The following is a 26,230-nucleotide window of genomic DNA, read 5'->3' as shown; positions in this document are numbered from 1 at the left end:
TGAACTCACGACCAATCTTGAACCCGTACCTATAATTCCGGAACAGAGAATCCTGGGTTTAATAGATGCACAATCCATTGAAGACATTGAAACTAAAGTTAAAGATCTTCTGACTCCAGCAGAAGTGCAAGACTGGCAGCTCAAGGGAAATGATTTCACAATGGATAAGAACCTATTATACTTTCAAGGAAGATTATATCTACCATGTACCGATTTACAAAGACAGGTGATCTCTTGTTACCATGACTCCTTAATGGAAGGACATCCCGGCATTACCAAAACGTTGGAAAAGATAAAGAGACATTTTTGGTGGCCATCTTGGAGAAAGGACATTAAGGACTTCATTAATTCTTGTGGCGTGTGCGCTCAAAACAAAAGCCAGAAGGAGAAACCAGCAGGCCTCCTACATCCATTAGACATTCCTCCACATCCATGGCATACTCTCTCCATGGACTTCATCACGGATTTACCACCATGCTCCGGATTTAATACAATCTTAGTGATTGTGGACCTATTCTCGAAAATGGCTCATTTCATCCCATTGAAAGGGTTACCTACAGCTCCAATTTTGGCCCGAGAATTCCTCGAAAACATCGTTCGGTTGCACGGCTTTCCTTCAATTTTAATCTCAGATAGAGGGAGTCATTTTATTTCTCACTTCTGGCGGAGTTGTTGTCGTCTAGCCCAAATTGACATAAGGCTTTCGACCAGCCACCATCCCCAGACCGACGGGCAGACCGAGAGGACCAATCAAACCTTGGAACAGTATCTACGCTGCATGTTACAACAATCAGAGGGCACTTGGAAAGACATTCTCTGGATTGCGGAGTACGCTTATAATAATTCAATCCACGCCGGAACAGGAAAAACTCCGTTTTTTCTTTCATATGGAATCCACCCTCGCACCTCAAATCTTGACCCACCTCAGACTCTTGGAACACCCGCTGTAGATCATCTGCATTCGACAATCACTCAAGCCTTTAAGGAGGCCACATCTCACCTTAAGCAGGCCAAGGAACAATATAAAAAGAGTGCGGATCTACATCGAAAGGAAGCTCCTCAATATCTTGTGGGAGATCAGGTCTGGCTATCCACCAAACATTTACCCCTAAAAGGACCGCGTACTTTCAATCCACGATACCTGGGGCCTTACCCAATCACTGCCATAATCAATCCAGTGGCGGTAAAATTGGGCATACCTGCTCATATGAAAATACATCCAGTTTTCCACGTTTCACTACTGAAACCCATGCAACCTGGAACCCGTTTGACAAAATCTCCAGACCCCATTCTCGTGGACGGAGAACTAGAATTCGAAATACAAGACATATTAGACTCCAAGATTTCCAAATCTAAATTATACTATCTGATTGACTGGAAAGGTTATGGCCCCCAGGAACGATCTTGGGAACCGTCGGAACATGTCCATGCACCCCGTCTGGTTAAGAAATTTCATCGAACTTTTCCTGATAAACCAAGACCCCCGGAGGGAACAAATTTGGGAGGGGCCTTGAGGGGGGGTGCTCTCATGATCACTGCTTTCAAGGAGTCAGGACCTACCCAACACCCTTGGAAACAGGCTCATAACATGCCGTATCGGCACCAGCAAGTCCCAATAGGGACCTTTTGGACCTTGTCCTGGCACCGGTGGTGCCAGGCTCATAGTAAGGACCCGTCCCGGCACAGGAAGCGCTGGGCTCATATCAAGTGTAAAAGTGCTTGGGTGAACCTACCTGAAGCAGACCATGCTGCTTACTTACCAGCCAGATGATGCTTTACTCTCTTCTAACAGGAACTACTTTTCTTTCTGGGTGGGGCAGGCACCACTCCCTGGATCACTGATGCTGGAACTCTTCTGGAAGCAGGAACTCTTTTACCTGGGCGCGGCTGCTGTGGAAGAAGACACCTAAGTACTCCTGTGGGCTATTTAAACCACACCCGATTGGTACCACATGCTTCGCGTTATTCTGCATCTGCAGCAGGACGCTCACCGTGTCAGCTCCAGCGAATCTTCAGCTCCGGATCCTGTAGTTACGAAAATTACCTGCTGGGAACCAATCTTCAATCTTCAGCAGCTCCTGCAAAACAAAAGGCACAGGTTAGACAAAGGCAAAGTTAGCGCTTCAACTCACCCGAGCCATCGGCAGCATCCAAGTCGTTTTCTTTTCTGCATTCCGCGTCCGGCATCGGGCCTGCAAAGACAAAGAACATTGGTTAGTAACGTTCAGTTACAATACTGCTTACCTGTGTTGCGCTTGCTCCAACTTTGTTCGCGCTGCATTCCGGCACCTGTAAAAAACAAAAGGGGACATTAAGGTGCATTCTACGGCCCTAAAGCAGTCTTCCTACTTACGTGCCTTCGAATTCACCATCTTCTTGTTACGCTCTCTGCCACGAATCTGGGAGAGCATCTTCTTTGGCCACGACAGCATCCTAAAAGCAAAAGACATAGACATAAGGAAAAAGACATTTAAAGAGAGCAATCCAAAGAGAACTTTAATACTTACAAGTCACGCTCGTGCAGCAAGACGGCGGCATCGCTCTCACCTACCCTCTGCAATCAAGAGGCGGAACTCACATCCAGTGAAGTAACTGGACCCAGCGCCCCTGCACAAGACGCAGGATGGAGAGCTCAGCATTCACTTACTTAAGGTGAGCACAACAATCATCTGAGTACCACGGGGAGAAAGGGAGAGAGGGGCTAGGAACTTCTCCCATCCTTCTAGCCACTAATACCTTGATTTTCCACTTGCAGACACCTCACTCTGCAGGTCAAGCTTTCGGTGAGTAAGGGGCCAAATCCGGGAGCCAAACGAACCCTACGCCTAACTTTGAAGACGTTTGCAGCGCCCAGCCCAAGACCCGCGCCTCCGAGGGAACCAGGTGAGCGTTACACACTACCAGCTTCACCTCCTCAGAGGCATTCTTCCTTTCCTCTCCCTTCCCCAGAAGCTCACTGTCTCCAGAGCTCTGGTTCTCTCTAGGCTGGACCATTGCAACAGCCTCTTTCTAAATCTGCCTGCTTCTACTCTTCGCCCTCTGCAACTCATCCAGAACAGGACTGTGAGACTTGTCCTTGGCCTCAAGCCCAGGGATTGTATCTCTCCAGGACTGAAATCTCTGCACTGGCTCCTAGTGGATGCACGTATTAAGTTCAAAACCATCTGCATTGTCCACAAGGCCTTCTGGGGCATGGGGCCTCAATACCTGCAACTCTCTCTTCCTAAATATCTTCCTTCTCAAGCTCTTCGCTCATTCACCTCTGAATCTCCCTCAGGGTCATTTGCTTCTCCAAGCAATGAGTTGTGGTAGATCTCGTTCTTCGGCTGGGGTCTCTCTCTGAAACAGCCACTCTGAACCTTGAGGAGAACCATCTCTGGTTTCAGAAGCACCTCACAACCTTCCACTTTGCTTCTGCTTTCTCTCCTCCTCTCCCCTGCTGAATTCCTGGCTGAAACTGTACTGGTTACCTGGCCACCCTCTGATCCCGGGCCCAGGTTCCCTCCCCCACCAGTTACACACCTGCACTGCCTCCCTGGCAACTCCCGCACTTGGGAACTGTTTTCTGTATCCCTACAAGCCCCCACCAGCACTTGTCACCTGATGTCTGCACTTACCCTGCACTTGCCCTGCACTTGCCGCCAGCTGGCCCTACTTCTTTCATTGTTTTATTTATTTTTTACCCCATGTACTGCACTGTACCCACCCCACTTCCACTTTTCCACTTCCCCCGCGCTTGTGCGATCTGAATGACACCTGGCGTAGTAGATCGTTGTCTCTGTCTTCCCTCTTTTCCCCCTCCCTTGCCATGTCGCATCTTGAAACACTTGTGTAGATGCGTATTATAAATTCCATATCATATCAATCATATCATATCATATCATATCATATCATAGAGGATTAAATAAACCTACTACAATTATGTCAGTTTAAGTGTGGTAATATGCTTATGTGAAGTGTGTTTTTATTAAGAGAAAGTTTGAAGTAGTTAGATACCTGTTGGTGTATTGTAACTATATTAGACTTTAGAAGAAGCTTTGTAATAACAAGTAGTTAGATACCTGTTGGTGTATTGTAACCATATTAGACTTTAGAAGAAGCTTTGTAGTAACAAGAATTGTGATGGCATATTTCAAGTGTATTGAAATAAAGGGTATTTTCTTTAAGTAATTAGATACCTGTTGGCGTATTCAAACTACCTTGACTTTTAAAAGTACTATTGAAGTATTATGGATATAGTTAGATACCCTTGCACATATTCTAACAGTTTATTGTGCAACAGTTTAGTGAGTACATTTGGGTTGAAGGAATATTAAGTAGGCAATAGTTAGACTTACTGGTAACCTATGTTTTGGAGTAATGCAGGTGTCATTACATTCAAACCAACTGCTTCTTTTTTTGACATATGAAGTGGTTGTGGCACCAGTGTGGCATATTATACCTACTGTTGTAAAGGTTTTCTTGCCAAGAGATACTTGGCCATGTGTGAAACTAGTAAGTTTACAGTTATTTTTGGTATGATCTGCATTTTAGCTAAGAAGCGTTAGTATGACATATTGGTTATGTGAGTTAATTTGCATAATTAACGGATTGGGCCTCATTACGAGTTTGGCGCTAAAAATCAGTCATTACCGGCATGCCGGTATGAACATGTTTGTGTTGCATTGCGCCCGTAATGAACAGGAGAACACCAGTCTGCGTGCACGCGCATACCATCATGCCGATAATGGATGCACCGCCTCGCTGGTAAAGTCCCCCAGCCCCCTCATAGCGGCATCAAGGAATGCGTTGAAACATCCCCACCACTGCAGGCACCCTAAATACTGGTACCGTCATTACCGGCACCGGAAGTAACGCCGGAACAGGTAATGCACCGGTGAGCATCTTAAAAACACACAATCCATTGTACTCCTTTGCAGACAGGTCCTGAGCACCCAACTTCCCAATCCCTACTGTGGACAATGTCGAAAGTCACCAAGAAAGGAGCAGCACGTTTGTGAAAACCATGTTTCAGAGGCGATGAGCTGAATATGCTCAATGATACGCTAGTGGAGCTGGCAGATTTGTGCAGATCTGCGCCGTCCAGCACAGCTACAGAATAAAATATGGGAGGAGGTTGCCAGAAAGGTGAGTGCGGTTGGAACCACTGCACGCTCCGTAAAGGACTGCAGGAAGCAGTAATATGACCTGCGCCTGCGAGTCTGGATCATCTTGTCGGCCAACCGCAGTCAGGGGCAGGCAATAGGCGGCAGTCCAAACTCGAGGTGGGAGGATACCTGTAGCTCCATCATCCACATGGAGGCCATTGAAGGAGTTGATGGAGGAGAGCATGGAGTCTCATCATCGGCTGATGGAGGTGAGTGACCCTTTGTGCACCATACAAGTCCCCACAAACACCTGACATCCAAAGTACAATGTAGGCCATCAAATGTGATTTTGATGAGAGCAAATACATGGCCCATCATACACATCCCTGTCGAGATGTTGGACCCACCACTGTCACATCCAAATGCATGCTGCGTGCGGCTCCTATACCCAATACACACCTGATACACAAACAAAAATCAAATGTCACAAAGCACGCACGCCACAACAGACCTGTTGGCCACACAGCAGACACCATGGCAAACATGTCTACACCTGAGGGATGCAACTACTACCCTCTCAATCTCGCAAGCACCCTGTCCTCCATGCCAACAAGCATGCAACTAACCACATGGCCCAAACTGCGCAAACACCAATGCATGCATGATGCAAGTACTCCCATCACGGTTGCCCTGCCTCTCTGTCCTCCACAGGCACGGATGCAGACAGCGACAAGGATGATGCAGCGGCACAGCCCAGGACACCTGCCAAGAGGTCCAGGGGTCAGGACGATGGCACCAGGCCATCCACGTCCAGGGTGACAGGAATGAGCCAAGAGGCTCACAAGGCACACACCAGTGCCCAACCGGCTGCACAGCCCCCAGAACAGGTCCATGAAACCCCTTCCCGTGCCCCCCTGGAGACACATATTACACAGGATGTGTCCACATCTGTGGCAAGCGACCATGATGGCACGCAGTTGGCAGCCACTAGTTCTGTTGGGGAGGTTGCTGCATCCACCCAACATAGTGCCGATGAGGATGAGGGGCATGTGGAGGACACCCATGAAGGAGGCAGCATGTTGGGGGATGGTGGACGAATGCACAGTCCGCAGGACACACCACAGGGCACACCTCAGCATGAGCCAAAAGGCCAGGGCAGCCAAGGGGAGTGGTCTCCACCAGAGGAAAGCCCTGTCTTGCTCATGTCCACACCAGCCATGCCAACATCCACTTTCACCACAATACGGGACCTCGAGGGACGTTTGTCGAGGATGGAGGGCCGTCAAGAGCCCATGCATGCACTAGTGATGCGACATGTTGCTGATGGGGAGGCATCACGCCGGGCGATGAGGGAGAACACTCTGGCCATCATCAAGGCTGTTAATCGCAATTCAAAGTGGGTCCATGAGGGCTTTGCAACTGTGGTCCAGATACTTGAGAGAATGGCCAACACCATGGAGCAGCGGCATCCTGTGGCATCCGAGCCTCATCCATCCACTTCCTCGACTACCACGCCTGCCAGCTCAAGACAAACAAGCCCCATGCGCAGGTCCCTGCGCAGCATGAGGCGCACACACATGCAACCCCCTACATCGAAAAGGGGGCAGCAATAGCAGGGGTAACCTGCATGTGTTGACTGTCAGTGCATTTGGACACATGTTGTGCTCTTGATGTGTGGGGGTGTAGGTGAGTTTAGGGTGGAGGGTGGAAGGAGGGGGTGTTTGGGGGTGTTGGGGGTTGGGGGGAGATGGTGTGTGAGGGTGTTGGGCAGTGGGGGGAGAGGAAGGAGGTATGCGGGGGTGTTGGGGGGTGGGGGATGGGGGAGGGCGTTTGTGGAAGTGGAGGGTTCATTCATGTAGAAAATACTATCTGTTCAATACACCCATTGTGTAAAGAAATTCACATGACTGCACATTGCTTCTTCTGCCTGTGTCAATTTATTGCATGGCAGTATAGAGTGCCCATATTTACCCTAAACCCAGTGCCAATATCCCCCCAATCACAGTGCTGAGGGTCCCACATCCATATCACCCTCTGCATCCCAGTGCATCAGTAAGAATGGTCTATGACTGATTGGCGCACAGTAAGTCCCTCTTCGTTATCTTCATCTTCACTTGGTGGTGGTTGGTCCATGTCAGGTGGCAGAGGTACATTCCGCCGGATGCACATTTTGTGCAGCATGGCACATACCATGATGATCTCGCCACCTTCTCAGGCCCATAAATGAGGGCGCCACCCGACCTGCTGAGGCAGCGAAACCGTGCCTTCAACAGGCCAAAGGTCTGCTCTAGGAGCACACAAGTGCATGTATGGGAACAATTGAAGTCCTCTTCATGCCTGTTCTGTGGATTCCTGACAGGGGTGAGGAGCCACAACTTCAGGGGATAGCCAGCATCACCGGCATGGCAGCACAAAAAGGTATGTGTTAGGGTATGTCTTCTATTACATTTGTGCTCAGCCTATACATCGTTCATGCTCATATTCAGTATATCATCAATGGCAGCTATTGACTTCACATCTGCGCAACTATGTGCCCTGTACACAACTTGTCAATCCATTGTGCTGGTCTTGGGTGACGTACACATCTTAAGGGCCTCAACATTGGAATCACCAACTACCCAGATGGAGTGACAAGGTCCATGATGTACTCATATGTGAGGGTTGTGTGGCAGGGGATGAGACCAAATGCATGTTGGGCCATGTTTGATGCATTAGGCTGATGCCCAACATGATACAGCTTGTTTAGATTATCATGCTTTTGGATAATATTTGACGTCATGCACTTGTCCTTCGACTTCTTCACACTAGTCACAATGGTACAATGTGATTGTTGGTAGGGTCCGCCAGTGTAGGGATGTGTTCCTTGGATGACGCAGGGTGTCGACTTGCATGCTGGTACTCATGAGCTGTGGGTGGTTCCCGCAACGATCGCACTGATGTAGGTGTTGTTCACTACTTGATGGGTCCAATTTGAAGCATCCTTGTCACATGTGTTTTCCCATTTGTATTCATCTGCACATGTTGCCATGGTGTTCTGCAGTGTTACTGTCGGGGGGCAGTGACAGGGGATTTCCCTGAGTGGATATTCATGCTGCACACTCATGGATGCATAGCCTGCGAGGTGCTTCGACGCAGTCATGTGTATTCAGCTTTGTGACTGCATGATGGTGCATTGTGGTGCTGTGGGTACGGTTAGGTGATGTCCAGTGGACAAGTTCAGGGGTGGGCGCTGATTGTCAGTCGAACATTTACACATTGGTGTGTGGCCAGAGTATGTCAGCCTCCATTGTCTGTGTCATGCTTCTTATTTGAATGATCATGGGCACAGTGTTTGCCGGCACGGACAGTGTCCAGACACCCCATTGAGGACACTCCCATGGCCCAGAGAGCAGACAGGTTGCATCTGCATCCCCCCCCAAATCCACCCTCATGGCACAGTGAGCAGACAGGTTGCAGATGCATGACCTCCTCCCCCTCTAAATCCACTTCCATGGCCCAGAGAGCAGACAGGTTGCATATGCATGCCCCCCAACTGGCAAATACACTCCCATGGCCCAGAGAGCAGACTCACCCAGCAGCCAGGCACGTTGTGCAGTATCTCGTTCCATATAACGGGGTAGCAAGGAGTTCTGCTGTACCATTGCATCATGCGTGGATCCTGGGAATCTGGCACAGCAATGTGTTATCATCTTGCTGGCATCACACACCATCTGCACATTGATGGAGTGGTAGGGCTTCTGATTGCGGTATACCACCTCCACGAGAAGCAGGACTAACAACTTCACGTGGGTACAGTCAAGGGCACCAATGACATTGAACATGCCTGCCAGTGCATGAAATGCTATTTTGGTGTCATTCATATCCCTACCATGTCCGTGGTAGGGATATGTTGGCCCTTACATGCTTTAGGAGTGCATCCAGCACTTGGTTTATCACACCGGAGAAACATGGTTGTGAGATGCCATGCAGCTGGCCCACTGTCTGCTGGTAGGTGCCTGTGGCCAGAAGTGGAGCGCAGACGCCACCTTCAGCAGAGGGGGATGGCAGTGTGGATGTTGATCAGGCTGACCAAGTCTTCATATATTAGATCCACTATGGTGGTGATGGTGTCCCTGGCCAGCCGGTACAGGGTGTAGATCTGTGCTAGGGTTAAGTTGAATGGACTGGCCCTTATGCGAGAGATTGGTGGCTGCCTACGGGGAACCACTGCCTGCACTGGTGGAATTTGCTGGGCCAGTCTCACCCTGCTTCTCCTCCTGCGTCTCCTCTGTAATGCTTGGTGTACTGCCTGCTCAAGGAGATGCAGTGCAGGCATGTCCTCCAGCTCCAGTATCACAACTGCAAGTGGAGTCATTTTGGTCTTGGAAGGGGTGTGGTGTGTGGGTGTGCTCCTTTTGTGCAGGGCCAGGCTACATTGCCTCCACCTGTGCAGAATGTGTGCACCTGTGGCTGTTGGGAACACAGCAGTTTGCTATTAACAGGTGATCTGTGATGCCTGTATTGCCGGCATCATGGTGGCCCTTCTTACCAGCATCTGGATGCCTGTATGTGCATGCCTGTGTGACTTATAATGTCCTCCTCCTTGCAGCATGCTGGTGTTACTGCCAGCGTGCCCGCATGCATGCAGGTACTGTGGTGCACGGCTACAGCGGGTCACTGTCGATGCCGGTAGGACTGGCATTGCAGGTCATGATGGGCCGGTCCGGTAAATGATGCTGGTAATGCCTTACCGGTATTGTTATTACCAGACCGCCAACCTTGTAATGAGGCCCATTGTCTGAATTGCAAAAATCGCATAATTTGTTATGATTTGCATTCTGGAGAAGCTGGTGAAATGGAATGGATTCACAATTTGGTATGGATACATATACAAAACATTAATTAGGGATGTGTACTTGTGAAACATGGTTGCAGAGACTGCATGTATGTTTCCATGTGTATGAATCTGAACATTTCATTTATTGGGATGTGTTTGGTTTCCAGTACTTGTATTAAGTGCATTGGGAATTCTTGAGGATTGTCTTGTGTGTTTATGGTAAATGTTACCATTCCTGCAAACTAGTCCACTTCCTGCCTTATACCTTATACCTGAGACTCTGTAAGTGCTGTCCGGATTATTTGTGGCATTTCTATAAAGGACAAGCATTTTCTAACACAACTCGTCTGAACCACTGAAGTAAATGGAGTGAACAATTGGTGGCAATTGGAACAGAAGATTGATTGTTACATTTGCATAGCGATTTTCTCCAGTTGTGTTGCTGAATTTAGATGGACCAGAGAGTTGTGTGTCTGCATCGTTTGATGGGCCTGCAGATTTTTTGGGAGAAGAGATATTTGTCTCTTTCTTTTTTGATGGGTGTGCAGTTGAGTATGTAGTAGACAGTTTTGTGGCTGTATTCTTTGATGGAGGAGGTTGTTGTTTCTTTAGCGGTATTGTTGGGAGATCTGCTGTAGATTCTGTTTGCATTACTTTTCTTTTTAAAAGTATTATTCTTTTAGGTACAGGGTACATATCTAGATGGGGGTATACAGGGCAAGTAGCCTGTTGTATTCTAGGATGCAAGGAATGTCAGTGTTGACTTTGTTTGCTTCAAAGTTAACCAGTAATAGACCATTGAGTGTACACAGATGTGAAACTGCAACATAACCCATACCTTCCTTAAAGACTGTGCTGCCAATAGCAATCAATGGATGATCTAGGGTTAGCCTTTGTAATTTGTGAATAGTGACAGCATATGCAAGGATGTTGACAAACTGAATGTTGTTGTCATGTGGATATGTTTGGAAGCCAACATCTGTGCCAGTTGCTCCATTAACTAAACCTTGTTCTACATCAAGGTATGTTTTATAATTACTCTGCTGTTTAGGCACAAAGTTAATATTTTCTCCAATCCAGCTGTGTTGGAGATAGATTTTTCTAAGGTATTTAATCTTGTGGTTGCTTGTTGACACATAGGGAGTGTCATGCTGTGCAATTCTAGTTTGTCTGTGCAGCTGATATGCAGTCTGGGTTGCATTTCTTTTTCTAACATTGTCTCGTTGAATTGAAGACAGCTTTCAAGGGTTGGCATTAAGAACATGCATTTTAGATTATGTGGAGTTCATTGTTCCATGACATCAGGAGCAGCTGTGTTATGGCCATATAGCTCATAGATTAGTCTAGCATTTAAGATAGATTTTGCATATTTTGTAACCAGACCCGTTCTAATGCTTTTTAAAATGTGAGGTCTGCAGCATGACACATGTTTTGAGTTAGTTTTCTGTACTGAAAATATTGCCAGAGATTTACATTTCCAATGCTGCCGAGTGTGTTGTGCCATTGTTTGTTTCCTAATGTATTGAAAATAGGTTGACCTTTTACTGGTGTTAACTGTAGGATGTATCCAAAAATAATCATATGTTTTCCTCCAAACAGTTCTTCGTAGTCGGTTGTTAGGATTTCTTGCATTCTCAGGTGAATTAAAGCCAGCATGAGGTTGGAAACCATACTTGCCTCATCTTTTAGGAGCACTTTCATTTCATTCAAAATTCTGCATACTTCAGTAGCAGCCTCTACCGATAATGTGTTGTATTCTAATTTATTTTGGTGTTCTATTGAGAGAAGGTTTAATGGGTGCAAAGTTACACCTCCTATGTTGTAGGCAGCTAAACGTGTGGGGGCTGTTACAACAACTGAAAGGTTGTTGTTTGCTAAGGTTTGTAAAAATGCGCTGATTATTTTATTTAAGAATGTTTTACCAGAACCATCTTCACCACTTAAAACGGGGGCAGTGATTTATAATATTTACAGCTACACATTTTAGCTTCATGGTTAAAACCATGTTCAATTTCTTCAGTGACCTCTAGATAAATGTTGAGTTGTTCATCACTTAGCTGTGATTTGAGCCCTGAAAATTCTTCTTCTTCAGATAGTTTACATTGACACATGTTATTTTCTACTTCAGTCATGGCTATTTCTGCTTCATTTAGAATGAGTGGTTCTCCAAGTGGTCCTTGTTGTCCTGTAAGGGAAGGTTGACTTCCCTCAGGAGTGTCCTTAAATAGTAGTGTTTCAATTTCTTACTCTTGTTTGCGCTCATTGTCCAACATTTATCTGTATTGTTTGAAATTGGCATTTGTTATACTACTTCCATTTGCTTTAAATACAGTTTCAAATGAGTCAAAATCACCTAATAATTTTTCTTCTTTTTTCCAAGGTTTAAAAAGTTGTAGTAGGGCATGTAATACAGTTCCCTACGTTGCAGATATTTAAATGATAACTTTATATTATTAATTAGGCTAGTTTTGGTAAGTTTTACTAGGCTTTCTTCACAAGTTGAGACTGAATATTTACCACTTGTCTCATCTGGTGTGACATTGTTTTTGTAGGAGTAATTGTGGGCTTTGTAGTAGAAGGACATGTTTTCCAAAGCAGTACTACTGTTTAGATAGTTTGTGCCAATTAAATTGTTTTTAAAAATGTCCTGGCTGGTCATTTTCGGCTATTTTTTCTATCTCTGGTAGATTTTAGTACTCTTTTATGGAATGAAGCTGGAACAACGTTTAGCTAGACAATGTGTTCATATTTGCAATATAAGGTTGTACCTGTTAAATGTCCTGCAGCCTCACAACACCCACATTCTCTATGGGAGAGCATGTTTATGCCAAAGCTATACAGTTTTGTGTTAGTGTTTTGTCAGGTGATATGTCATCCCAGAGGTCTTTTAGCTCTGTTTTCTCAGCTTTGGTGAGATGGGCTGTGACATATCTTGCAATTGCAGTGGAATATTTTGCAATGTATCGTATGTCTATGTTTGCATTCAACAAGAGGGCAATAATTGCATTGTAATCATTGATGTACTTGGATGCTTCATCCCTTTTAATGTTGTATGTGTTTTTAGTGGATTCGCCTTTTATGCTGTGTCTAAAAGAAGACATGAAGCTATTTACTTGTCCTTTTTTGCAAACAGGTCTAGGGAAGCCAAAGCGACACTTGGTTTAGTATTTACCTTTGTTTTTATATCTACGTCGGCAGTATTTACGACACTTATGTTTTTGGAAGCATGAGATTTGTGTACGTAGGTCACTTTCTGTGATTTCTGAAGGGATGTTGCAGGTAATGTATTTTTCAATAAACTGTAAATCAGTGGTGTCACTGTCATGGCCAAATCTGGGAGCATCTTTTATCCACAAAAGCATGTGGATGTATGGTGCTCCACTGGATTGATATTCCTTTCACCAAAAGAGGTGTTGCAATTCTCCGAGCAGAGGGGTTGTTGTATTGCAGATGTAATACAGCATTAAATGAAACGATGGTGAAAGTACTTTGATATATTGACAGGGTCAAAAGAACAGAGTTCTCTTGGTGTTTTTATATCTATTCCATCTTTATTGTGGTTTGTAGTATGTAAGAGGTCATGCAAGTCATCCCATGCATACTCTGCACAGCTTAAAGTAAGAAACCATGTGGGGGGGCTTAGTTCCTTAGCATACAATGAAAATCAGCATGATGTCGGAACAAGTATTCTGTTGTACCATGCATGTTTGCCAAAAGATTTGTGATACTTGACTGCAGAACTTCATCTTTGTCTTTTATTTTTTGAAGCAGTTGTGTAGCAGAATTGTTCAAAAAATTAGAACCTATTTTTAATGTGTGTGCCATTCCATATAATGGAGTTGCTAGTTCACTTTCGAACAGGAGGAGGCAAATGTATTCTATATTTTGTATGAATCAGGGGTCTTCAGAATACATTAGTAAAAAGCAATAGTCTGATGCACTAATATGTGTGGACCTTTCATCAGATCTTCGTCCTTTTCCTGTAGAGAAGAGAAGAGGAAAAGAACATGCTTTTAAACTTTTTTTCATTGGGGATATTTTGGCTTGACGCATTTGATATGTTTCTAACGCATCTTCGATGGTGTCTTTGGAATGTAATGGGTGAATTGTATACTGGTCTACAATGTTGGCTGCAGTAACTGGATGTACACATTTAAATTGGCCAGTTGCTGGTGCATCTTGAATTATTTAGTGCATCTTGAATTATTTGGGTGGTTTATTTTCACGTTTCTTCTATGTTTATATCTTTGTAGTATTCCTTGTTTTCTTTTAGATATTGTAGGGCATGTCTAACATTTTTCAAGTCAACTGGTTGTTGCCACATTCTTTTGTCTTTTGTTTTTACATGCATACTTGCTACAATGACCCATTCCAATCTGTAGGTGTAAGAATGATCTATTGGTCATTGTACTCCTACACCTTCTACATTTTCTTTACGAAGTAAAGGCAAAAATACTACTTTGCCACAGATGCTCTTTAGTAACTCAGGTGAGGTAATTTGGCTGTTTTCGGCTGAAGGCGTTTAATACCTGGAAATGGGTGGACTGTTTGGAATATAATGCTCTCATACAAGTTAAGTTGTTGGAGAGCCTTTGGAAGTGGGAATACTTCTAAGTTATTAGTGATAGCACGTGTGGCATTTGGTCATTGTCAATCTTTGTGGTGCAGTACATGCAAAGTATTGAGGGGTGAGTTCTTTTGTATTTATTTTCTGACGCTATATATACTTCTAATTGGAACCATTGCGAGTCTTCATTTTCCTCTATTTTGTAGGCCATATCTACAGTTTTTGCATTATTTTTATAAAAAGTTCTCAGACAACAGAAACATACTTGGTCTGGTATCTCGGCAGATGTATTTTGAAACAAACTATTTATTTTGTGTATGTGTTTGTTAGGAGGTTGATGCGTGTGATGTTTTTGGTAATGTTTTCTGAAGTTACAGAATTGTTTAAGTCAACTTCAGTTCCAAAGAACCTACTTTGGATGTACTCTCAAAGGTGTTCTTTGGGTGTTACATGTAGCAGAATGATATTTAAATGTTTTAGTTCTAGAGCAGGAGTGTTGCATAGTATAGTCTATGCACAAGATTAAGTATAGGGGAATGGTGTGTTCGTATAGCAGAATGCTGTGTTGCAACATTTTGGTATTGTCGCAGCTGCTTTTGCAAGCAGTTTGCGAAATGCAGGCTAATGAATGTCCTTGCAGATCAATGTGGCTGCGCACTAGACATGAGCCCATGTTGCAAAGTTTTCATTCTACTTTCGACTTTTAGTTTGATATAGTGATTGAGGAATTGTCGTAAACATTTGGGGGATTGATGCCTTAAGTTACACATTGAGCTGCATGCCCATTTGTACACTGGACAGTTTGGATGAAAGTAAAATTTGGTTGAAAGTTTGTTGGTGATGTTTTTTTCTATAAGGGTTTGTTTTGCCATAATGGTGTCTACCAACATTTCATACCCTCGGCCATCACTGTCTATGGCAATTGCTTTTTCTTTTGTTCTTGTTTATTAGCCTCTTCATTGATATATGGTTCTGAGATGCTTGTGTGAATCCATTCACCTTCACAGAAGTTTGAAAAGGTATCTATATTGACCTTGCTCACAATTAGAAGTAATTTTTGTAATGTGTTAATTAATTTAGTTAGTGTTTCATTCTGTTTAAAATCAATATAAACATTGTTATCTTCGATTGAAATGCGCTGTCAATTAGAGCTCAAAGGATTAATCTCCTACGGTAGTTTTTAAGGGTAGATCGTGACTTTTCAGCTTTTGTGATAAGATTGTCAAGAACACTACATTGTTTGGATTGCTTTATAGTGGTTATGTTAAGACTGGTACATATAATGTTAGATTCATTGGTAGTTTTGCTTTTCTTTCTAGATTGTTTTTTACTTTTACTTTTTGCAAGAGGGGCTTCACTTTTTAGTCATGGTGGATTTCGTTTTTTCAATGATACTACTAGCAGTTTTTTACATTGTTTTCTATACATTGTTTTAGAGGTGAATGAGTTCATGACTTGCTTTTATTTTCATCTGCTATATTTTTCCTTTCTTTTCTACTGAAATGCTTTTTAGTAGGCATTGTGCTGTCTGTTGGAAAAAAGAAATTTTGGGTTTGAAAGTTGTGGAATATATATGGATGTATCATGCATGGGTGTGTGGGTGTGATTGTAAAGATGAATAGTATGTTGTGTGATTATGTAGTGGGATGATAGTTGTGCTTGGAAAGTTTGTAAGATTAAGAGTGTGTACAGGAGTAATGAGTTTGGGTTAGTGAGTAGGAGAGTGGTGGTGCAAATGAATAAGTAGGGACATTGTGATCTTTCTAGGAAAACTGTGGGTGTTCTACTGGTGGTGTTGAGATGCAAATGGAAAGAGTGTGCATACTACAATATAATGAGTACGAGTGAAATAAATGTTGGTTTGAAAAGAATACTCTAGGCTAATATATAGTGACTCTACATTGTTACAATAGCAGAGAGATAAATACTGTATTAATGTACTTACTTTGTAGGATATGAAGAGTGTTCTCCTTTGGCAGCGGTGTTTGGGAATGTTCTTCTTTCCTTAAATTGTAAAAGAAAGGTAGTAGGTATATTTGGTAATGGTCAAGTACCTTTATGAGGGTAGGAGGAGTTGTTGGGAAAGAGAGTTAATAAAGTTGTGTTATGGATGTTGTACTAAAGTATGGTAAGTATGTTCTTACAACAATTGTATTATGAGTAGTTATGTTTAGGGGATTAGAAAGAACAAGGCAAAACTGGGTGTAAAATATGCATGTGGAGGTTACTTTAGTGCTGGTGATTTTAATGAAAGTAGTACTGTGGGGCAATGTATTTGCAATGTGGTGCAGTGTTTTTAAAGAATAGGTAAAGTGATAAGGCAGTGACGGATTGTTGTTTCAGCATTGTTTGATGTATTATAGTAGAGTTTGGAAAAGAAGAGTACTTTATATCTGGGGTGAAGTGTTGTATATAGATACTTTGGCGGTATACACATATGTGTGAGCAGGTGGACAATGGTGGCAGTGTAAGGGATGTAATGAGTGAGGTTGGAAAGCGTGACAGTTTTATGGAATGAAACATAAGAAATGCTGAGCATTTACAAATGTTTCTTTTTAGGAGCCTTTTGATGAAAGTTAAAAAATGCATATGTGCATTTATAGGAGCACTATGCAACCGTTTTGTAAAAGAAAATAAAAGCAGATGGAAAAGAGTTGTAGCACTTGGTGTCTATAAGTTTATTATGTTGACAGTACATGCATTCTTGCCAACATAATCTGTTCCAATCTGTAGGTGGTTATGTAGTCCTACATTTTTGTTTTCCTTGTGGGACTTGTAGTTCCATGTTTCCCATTATAAAACCTGGACTACAAGATGCAGATTGCACAGAAAAAAACAGGATTAGACAAGCACCTAGGGATTGGAATGGGTTATGTTAGCAGGTATGCATGTACTGGCCACTTATTGTACTTCCACATACCAAGTTCTACTTACAAATGTTGTAGAAATGTTTTGCATTTGTTTTTGTTCTTTTACGAAAATGTTACACACAGTGCTGCTATAAATGTACAAATGTGTGTTTTATTGTATTGGGCAATTTTAATTCAGAGTGTTTGGATGCTAAATGCTATGGTTTCGAATCTGCTAGACTTCGAGGACAACTGATTCAAGATTGCTTTGATGTCTTTGTATTTGTTCCCTTCAATGGCAATTTTGGGGTGGATATTCCACCCAGATATACTTGGGCGAGGGGTCAGGCTAGATCTACCGTTGATTTTGTGTTGGTGTCCTCCCCTCTCCTTTCCCTTATGAACAGTATTTATGTCGAGACAGATGAAGACAGTGACCATGCCAAGCGTAGTCTTAACTTTGGGAGTATTGGTATAACAGGGCAGGATTTCCTGTCTAATAATTAACCCACAGAATCACGCAGTTAGGTGGGCTCATAAATATGTCCTCAGTTTTAATGCCTATATAGGAGAGGACTGACTGCAGAATCGTTTTGTTTATATGTCTCCTTGGTCATTCCCTCATTATCTCCAGTCCAAACATACTGCTTTAATACATGCCTCTATGCCTTTCAGTGGCAGTTGCCCCATGGTCTTAAGACATGGGGCCAACATAGAGGTGCGTGATAAGAAGAGAGAGTTGCAAGGTAATATTAGTGCAATCATTAAAACTGGCATTGATGTACAAAACAAAATTGCCTAATGTAAACCTGTCTACAGGAATTGGATAAGGTGACATGGAGCACTTCTGCTTTGCTTGAAGCACTTCTGCTTCAAGCAAATGCTGAAGTGATGCTCAAAGCCTTGTCATCTTGTCAGATGGCTAATTTTTGGAGTTTAATGTGAGGGGGTGCAGCAGTGCTCGTTGCTACACCACTCTATTTCTGGTCAAATGTAGGGGGATTTTTTATGGAGTTGTATGCTTTAGTTGGTCTCCAAGAGGGGGGTCTGTCTGCAATATTGTTTACCGATTGGAGGCCTCAGGCATGGGTATTGCTGGACATTGATTTAGAGGGTATCTTATTGACCATAGCAAAGGCTAAGTCTTCAAATGCTCCCGGGACCTGATTGTACAACTAATCTAACCATTAAATCTGAACGGCTATTATGGGCTTCAGTCCTATTACTGCTGTATCGTAATGTGGTACGGTTAATTGTGTGTCAAAAGACGTGGAGAGAAGCAACTATGTTTTTATATACAAACAGGGGGATAGGACTAATCCAGGTAATTATCATCCCATTTCCCTCCTTTACTCCTCATACCAATTTCTTTTCTTCAGGTTTCCTACTGCGCGCTTTTAAGAGGTGGCTAATTTTGGCAAATATGCTGGACTGTAATCAGCCTGGTGTTCACAAGGGCACTAATACAGCCCTTAATGGGTTGAACCTTCAAATGCTAAAAAAACAGGCATTTCAGACTAAACATACTTTTAATATTGCCTTTCTCGACATCACAAAAGCCTTCGACTCTGTTGACCGCAATAAGCTATGGGGAATGCTTAGGCTGTGGGGCTGCCAGGTGGACCTGTTGTTAGAATTTCTATATCAATATCTCAGGATTAAGTTCAGACTTGACAACCGTGGTTCCTACTGAGGGTGGATCTCTGTTGCACGTGGCTTAAAACAAGGATGTGTTCTTGTCCCTTTTCATTTTAATTTGTATATTTTGGGCATTAGGGCTGCATTAGAAGGCTCAAGGGTCAATCCACAGAGAATGGGTCATATCATCATCCAATATATTCTCTATGCAGATGACCTTGTGTAAATTGACCATTTGCCTATAGGAATTCTGCGGTCTTTGTTGAAAGCCCACACATTTTTCAAGGAATTTGGTTTGGAGATCAGTGTCCCAAAATCAAACATTCTGATTTTCAACTGCAAAAAAAAGTGTCTCTGGGAGAGTAACCTTTATATGGCATATTCAGGGTGCAAGGTTACAGGTTGTACATGAGTTTAAATATCTGAGCGTTATCATGAGCTCCAGTCGGTCTAAGTTGCTAGTATCAAATGCACTTATATTGAATTTGATTACAACAGTAAGTCAATTACGCATATTAAATGAGAAATACAAGTGTTTTTCTTTGATCCCTGTCCTCAAACTATACAATCAGGTGTGTGTCCCAAAATTGACCAATGGGGCTGAAATTAAGGAGGCTAAATTAGACTGGGATAAGGAAGAGGCATTTTTAAATGTCTTTTGAAGCTTCCGGGTGGTACCCCACTACCTGCAATAATGCATATTTCGGGCATTTCATCTCTAAATTCCAAGGTAGATCGGAAAAGAGTAATACTTTTGTGCTGTGTAATGTTCCCTCCTGCATTTACTTTGTTTAAGGAACTTAACCTTTTGCTCATCCAGGGGAATTGTGTCATTTTTGATAATTGGGTGAATTAGCTCCTCCTGTTGTTGGTCGATAAACCCATTGAAGAGCTGGAACGTAACCTGAGCAAGGTTAGGAAGGTGCACCTTGAGCATGATTGGATTATTAACAGGGAGAAGCTTGTGTCCTAGAAGTTATTTGATCATTTGCTAATGGACATCAAACATTATAACGCTCCACATGAATATTTGATTAGACATGCTTCCCCTTCCCTTAGAATGCTGTGGTTGCGGATTAAATTGAATCTCCTACTAGCCAATGATGTGATAAGGAGTCACTTTGGGGTGCTATAAACCGATCAGATTGGCCATCACTGTCGGTTGGGAGTTGAAACCTTGAAATCTTGAACATCTATTTGTTGGTAGCCCAACTAAAACAAATCTCCATGAAGTGAGTTTTAAAGGACATTTTGGCACTCACCCTTTTTAATCTTGGTTCGAATTATGGTGTAATGTGCTGAATAATCCCAATGACAGACGGTTTTTTAATGTTTTAAACTTTCTGAAGCTGCTTTCACCTTTCTATGATATTCATAGTTGTATGGTAACTATTCTGCTGAATTGATCATATGTGTGTACAGTTAGATTTTAACTAAATCGCACAATGAAAAAATAAAATGAACAGATGCATTTTTTTTAGTTTCATGAAAATGCTGCTAAAAAGAAACATTTGTTAACGCTCAGCATTTTATATTTTTCATTTGAAATGAATGTCACACTTTTGAATATTCCATTCCATTTGCGTTTTTTTCTTTGTATTGTGGGACTTTCAGTCTGAGTTGTATAATGGGAGAAGTGGAATTACAAGTCATACAATGCAAAAGGAAAAGATGTGATAAGCACCTACAAGCATTAACAACATATTAAACTTGCACACACCTAGTGCCACTTAAACACGTTTTACAAATGTTGCATGTGCTTTTTCTTTGTTAGAAAAAAGGGACATACAGTGCTGCTATAAATGGACATATGAAATTTTTAACTTACTTTTATAAAGAAACATCTGCATTGTAATCATTTGCTGCTTGATGTGAGCAGGTGCTGAATGCTGCAATGCATGGATTCTGCTGGAGTGGTTAAAAAAGAGAATATGTTTATTGAGAAGCTTATTAAAGGGTAAGTAGCAGGAACCATATATATATATATATATATATATATATATATATATATATATATATATATATATATATATATCATATCAAAGAGTTGCAGAAAATAATTTTAAACATATAAGCATACCTGTACTATGTATTGTTCGATGCATATTTTGAATCTGAAATAGAAATATTGGAGAGTTTCACAGTAGTTTCTGATTCAGATATCTGTGGGACAAGTACTCTCAGAGTTCAAGTGTACATCTGAAGTGTTAAAATGAGGTAACAGGGTTAGGTGTAGAGTTTTGGATGTGATTGGTGGATGGATGGGTGACACTTTGAAAGCAGCCAATGAGGGAGTGTTGATAACATGAACGTGAAAAGGGTAGAAGGGCTCCCCCTGTGTTACGGACAACACATGCCACATCCAGGTCTTTTAAGGATGCCTGGCATGGAAAGGGGACTGTGGGAATTAGCCAATGAGGTGTTCCTCTTGTGGTGTACAGGAAGAGAGGGTTATAGGTGTTTCAATTGGTGTGTATAGAGACGATGGCTTTGGCTATGGATTTGAGGAAGCAGAGTTTGTGGATTTTGGGATATCCTTCAAATCAGCATTGAAGGTGTATGCTGAAAAGCACGGTATCTTTGGAAGTATTGGATTGGCAGAAGTGGACGTTTTGTGTCATGCAGTTTGTGGCTTAAAATGGGCAAGCTTGTTCTCATTCTGTCAGAGTATGGCTCACTTTAAATGTCCATACATTGAAATTGTGCATTGTGGAGGGGGCCGTTTGGGCTATGTGACACCAATGTATTTTCAGGTTGCCCTGAAGGATTTCTTGAAACTGTTTCCTGCTGCAAAGATTATTTTTTCTGAAATAAATCAGAGGCAAACATGGGGATGTCCAAACTTTTTGAGTCCACAAATGGAAGATCTGAGGCTGCTTGTCAATAAATCTGTGTCTGATTTATTGAGGGAGTGGGGGTGGGGTACTCTGCCAATCTTGGGAGCCGGGGAGAGTCAGAAGACTCTTTCGAGTACCACAGGAATAGTGAAACTAGGCTCCAAAATTCTGCAAGCCCTTCTCAAGCTTGCAGAATCAGGGAGTGCCTAGAGGATCAAGAAGCCACCTCCAGTAGCAATGCCTCTGAGTCTGAGGACGAGTGGACTCAGATGACTAAAACCAAAAAACAAACAAAATTAAGAGAGCTATGCAAAAAGGCTTAGGCTTAAGATTAGGCCATTATGAGTGTTATAACTCCAAATCATAAAAATGGCAAGTATTCGGTCTGGGAACACCTTGAATTATATGAACAGATGATGGACACTTTTCATCTGAAAGACTGCCAGAATTGAATACAGTATGTGAAGTGGGCATTCTCTCATGAATACTCCAGTTTCTTTGCGGGACTGAAGGATCAGAACCACTCAAGGTGGTCCACATAGAGGGCGGCCATCTTAAAACACTTCTCTGCAAATAGAAACCCCCAAGAGGCCCGCAAGGTGGCCTACAATCTGCAGTGCGGGGAAGATCAGGCCCCACAAGAATTTGTACCGGAGTTCAAACGTGCCTTTGCGCAGACCACCAGGACGGTGCGCACAGAAAGTAGGAAGTTCATCACCATCTTCTTCCATGGACTCCCCAAGTATATAATGACCCAGCTAGTGAGGGACTTTCATGAGAAGAGATCACTGGACTGGTTCATAGAACAGGCGAACCATATATATGAGGTACAAAAATCTGTAGATAACAAGAACACAAATAAAACCCCCAAACAGCCAACACCCCTGCTGCTGCTAAGGTGGCGGAGGTTGCCCCCATTTTAGATCTGGAGATGGGGGGCCTAAACATATACCTGTACAAAATCCATCCAATCAAGGAACCAGAAGGCCTTCGGGCCAATCCCAGACAGGCAGTAGTCAGGGAGGTAATCCCACACATGGGACCCCTAACTCCCCTGATTATATTAGCCCCTGATACAAGGGTAACATATCCACCCTGAGGTATGTGTGAGCTCCCCCAGTCTAAGGTGGGGATCCAACCAGGTAGGTACCACCCAAGAAAACTTCCCTCCTAACATTCCCCCGGAGGGCAGTAATCCCCCAAATGCCGGGTTGAGTTTCTTTCCCCGGTACCCTCAAAACGTCAACCTACAGAACAACCCTCCTTTCTTTCCCCACTTTCCTGAGCCCAGACAGCCCATTCCGGGAGAGGAGAGGCCAAGGGTGGAGGGTTAGTCAAATTTTCCAAATCCACGGTACTATGGGAGAAAGGATAGTTACCCTTCCCGTGATTCACCTAGGACGTACCAGCAGAACAGGTGTCTCAACTGAAGCGCCAATTCCAGAACCTGTCCCAGGATCTGAGTCGCATGTTGAGGACTCAACAGAACCCTCAGATGAACATGGCGACCCTGTACCCCACAAACCAAGGGTCTGGCACTCCAGAACAATGACCGGGAGAGTACCCCGACAACTCACCAGTTCCATAGAAGGAGAACCGGGAGAAGGGAGGTGTACTTCCTTACCCACCTGTGAAAAGCCCCTGGACACCCAGGAACCAGAACCAAAATCTCCTGCTTCTGAAAGACTTCAACCCAAGGAACAGAGAGCAGGTAGGAGAAATAAAAAACCCAGAAAGGCCCATTTTGTGGAGGAGGTTAGTATCCAACAATTTGAAGGAGAGGGGTCCTCAGGATTCTGGAAAAAAGATCTTCTCCTTCAGGGAGGGGGGAACTCCTTCCAAAGAAAAATGGGTCCCATAAGATCTTAATGAAGACTGGGTGAATGTGCGGACTGAGTTAGAATCACCCATCATTGAACCCCAGAAGGATAATCAAGAAAACCACACTGCCCAAACCTATTCTGGTGACAGCCCCCAAAAAAGGGGAGGGGGCGGCCCAGAACCAGAACTCGGGGAGCCCAAAAATCCCCAAATATCGAACTGCCACATTATTCTTGCAGATCCCCAAGCTTCCACACAGAATCATGGCCAAACTACCCCTGAGTCGGAATCAAGAATCAAGAAATTGACCAACCAATTGGCTCAAAATGCACATTATCTCTGCCCACTTGAGGAGAAGGAGGGAAGATTTTATGCCCTGGTCCAAATACAAGGGCAGTGTGCAGTGTCGGCACTAGTGAACACTGGATCACAAGCAACTCATCTGTCAAAGAGGGCCTTTAATCAGCTGAATTCAGGAAGGGGGGAGAGATACCAGATCCCTCTCAACCCTCTTCCCAGACAACTTCAGAACTTCAATGGGAATGAAATTCCTGTTGAGGGAACTGCGGATCTGGAAATTAAAATTGGGCAACAAAAGATAAAACACTTGGTCATAGTCATGACGCCAGAGGGAACACCCTGTCTATTGGGGAATGACATCCTGCGAAGGTTGTCCCCCCTAATAGACTGCGTGAACAAGTTCCCCTAGACCCAGACTAACCGGCCAATAAAATTAAAACATAGCGTCAACCATGTTAGTTTAAATGGCACATGCCACATGGTTGAACAAAAACAGGATCATATTGAGTTCCATTTTCAAAACCACCAAATCCCTGACAGCAATTTCTGTAGGACAACACACTGGTGATGGGCATTCCTATCTGTTTCTGTAAATCAACCTTCCTTTTAGTTTCAAGTGTCATTCCACACTGGAAGGAAATACTCTGAAATGCTATACTAATTCACAATCAGAAAATCCCAATTCTATAGTCCAAAATGATGAGAAAGCAGCTCAAAGTTTAGCTGACATTCAGAAAATTAGAGAACAGTTATTCATCCCTATTCAGTTAAATTAGGGGAAGGAATCTGTTCTTGCCCGAGTGTTTGTTTGTTTGTTTGTGTATTGAATTCATAAGGCGCACAAGACCCGGGAGTAGCAGGGCACAGCAAGGTTATGCGAGGTTTACAAGGTTACATAATGTACAAGCAATAGACAACTAGTCACATTACACAAAGATAGTACAATATACAATAGTCAAGTTATGCAGAAAGGCAGAGTCATTTACATTGTAGTGTAAAGGAGTGTACAGAAATTTACAATCTAGGAAGCAGGCAGTACTGGAGTACAATAGTGGAGTGTGCGTGACCAATGGTAAGAGCTTCATCAGCGAAGCCACGTTCCGAAAACTCCCAAAAGATCCAGCCATTCCCACATTTAAATTGATTAATAAATGGGAAATGGGCCTGGAAACTCCCAATTCCAAACATCTCCTGCCTAGCAGGTGTATGCTCAAAATTTCTATAGGCAGCACAAGCATAGTACATAATTGTTGGGTTGTGCAAGATGTCCCTGCTGCATTGTATTTAGGCAGTGACATTCTCAATCGCTTTGCCATTAATTTGGACCTGATAAACTACAAAGCCTGGTCCCGATTAAGGAGTAATCCCATGGACTTTGATGATTCACAAAAAGCATTTTGGTAAGCCTGATTGCTGCCGTATGCAGTTGAAGTTCAAATTGGAGAGGAATTCATCATCCCAGGATAGACCCGACTATTCCCACTTGAATTAAAAATTAAAAAAGGACAGAAAATGTAAAATCCTGACGCATATATTCACCTCCACCACCATCTCCAACAGCAAGGGTTGGGGTTAAAAACACCATTAGTCAATGTAGAATACAAAACCATTCCAATATTGATGGATAAGAGCAACCTTAAGAGTATCACTCTGGGCACAGGCACCAATATTGGAATGGCGGTTTATGACCAGCATTTTTCTACAGATTTAGGTAATGAACTGATAGGACCAATCCCCAATGACTGTTTTGACAGTGATAGCGACTATGACATAACAGCGGACAGGAGCTTCACCCAGCATGGGGGGAATTTCCTGGTGTATTCTTCCTGCCCCTATGGTAAGGAAGAGGTGACCTGTGAATTCAGGAGGGATGAGGTGATCTTCCAGCTCCAAAAGACGGCCTTCCCTGCCTGGAACCCTCTGTCCAGGTCAACACTTTAACCAGGGACCTCTCCACCCTGCTGGAGGAGGCTGCTGAAATAGCCAAGCCAGGAGTCTTTCCGCTCTTCAGGCAAATGGTTGAAGAGAGAGTCAACCTAGCTGATGCCTGTGAGACTCTGGAGCAAAAGCAAAAGTTGAAACAAGTTTTCTTAGATTTTCAGGATCTCTTTGCGGTGGACTCATATGACTGTGGTCGCACCATAATCCATACAACAACAATACCCATGGACCCTGGTATGACTCCAGTGTTTGTGAAGCAATACCGCTTGCCTCTTGCATCCATGGAGTCCCTCACAGAAATAATCAAAAACCTTGAGTCCCGTGGGATAATTCATCCAGTCCACAGCACCTTAAAAATCAGGTGCTGGGGATTT

The 26,230-nt window shown here is 43.3% G+C and overlaps 1 protein-coding gene across 2 annotated transcripts in view; it reads right to left on the bottom strand.

The window, feature by feature from the left end:
- Positions 1-26,230, bottom strand: part of LOC138566575 (galactosylgalactosylxylosylprotein 3-beta-glucuronosyltransferase 1-like) — a 621,134-nt gene that overhangs the window by 505,677 nt on the left and 89,227 nt on the right. The window contains exon 2 of one of the 2 annotated variants that reach the window (XM_069644074.1): positions 20,786-20,865. The exons of the other annotated variant lie outside the window; for it this stretch is intronic. Coding sequence (XP_069500175.1) covers positions 20,786-20,865 — 80 coding nt within the window. The remainder of the gene's footprint in view (positions 1-20,785; positions 20,866-26,230) is intronic. 2 annotated transcript variants of the gene reach the window in all.

Source organism: Ambystoma mexicanum, chromosome 2p (assembly GCF_040938575.1).
Source record: "Ambystoma mexicanum isolate Mex_15411 chromosome 2p, UKY_AmexF1_1, whole genome shotgun sequence".
Classification (NCBI taxonomy): Eukaryota; Metazoa; Chordata; class Amphibia; order Caudata; family Ambystomatidae; genus Ambystoma; species Ambystoma mexicanum.
The sequence above is the reverse complement of the archived record's forward strand: the minus strand, read 5'-3'. Positions and strand labels throughout refer to the sequence as shown.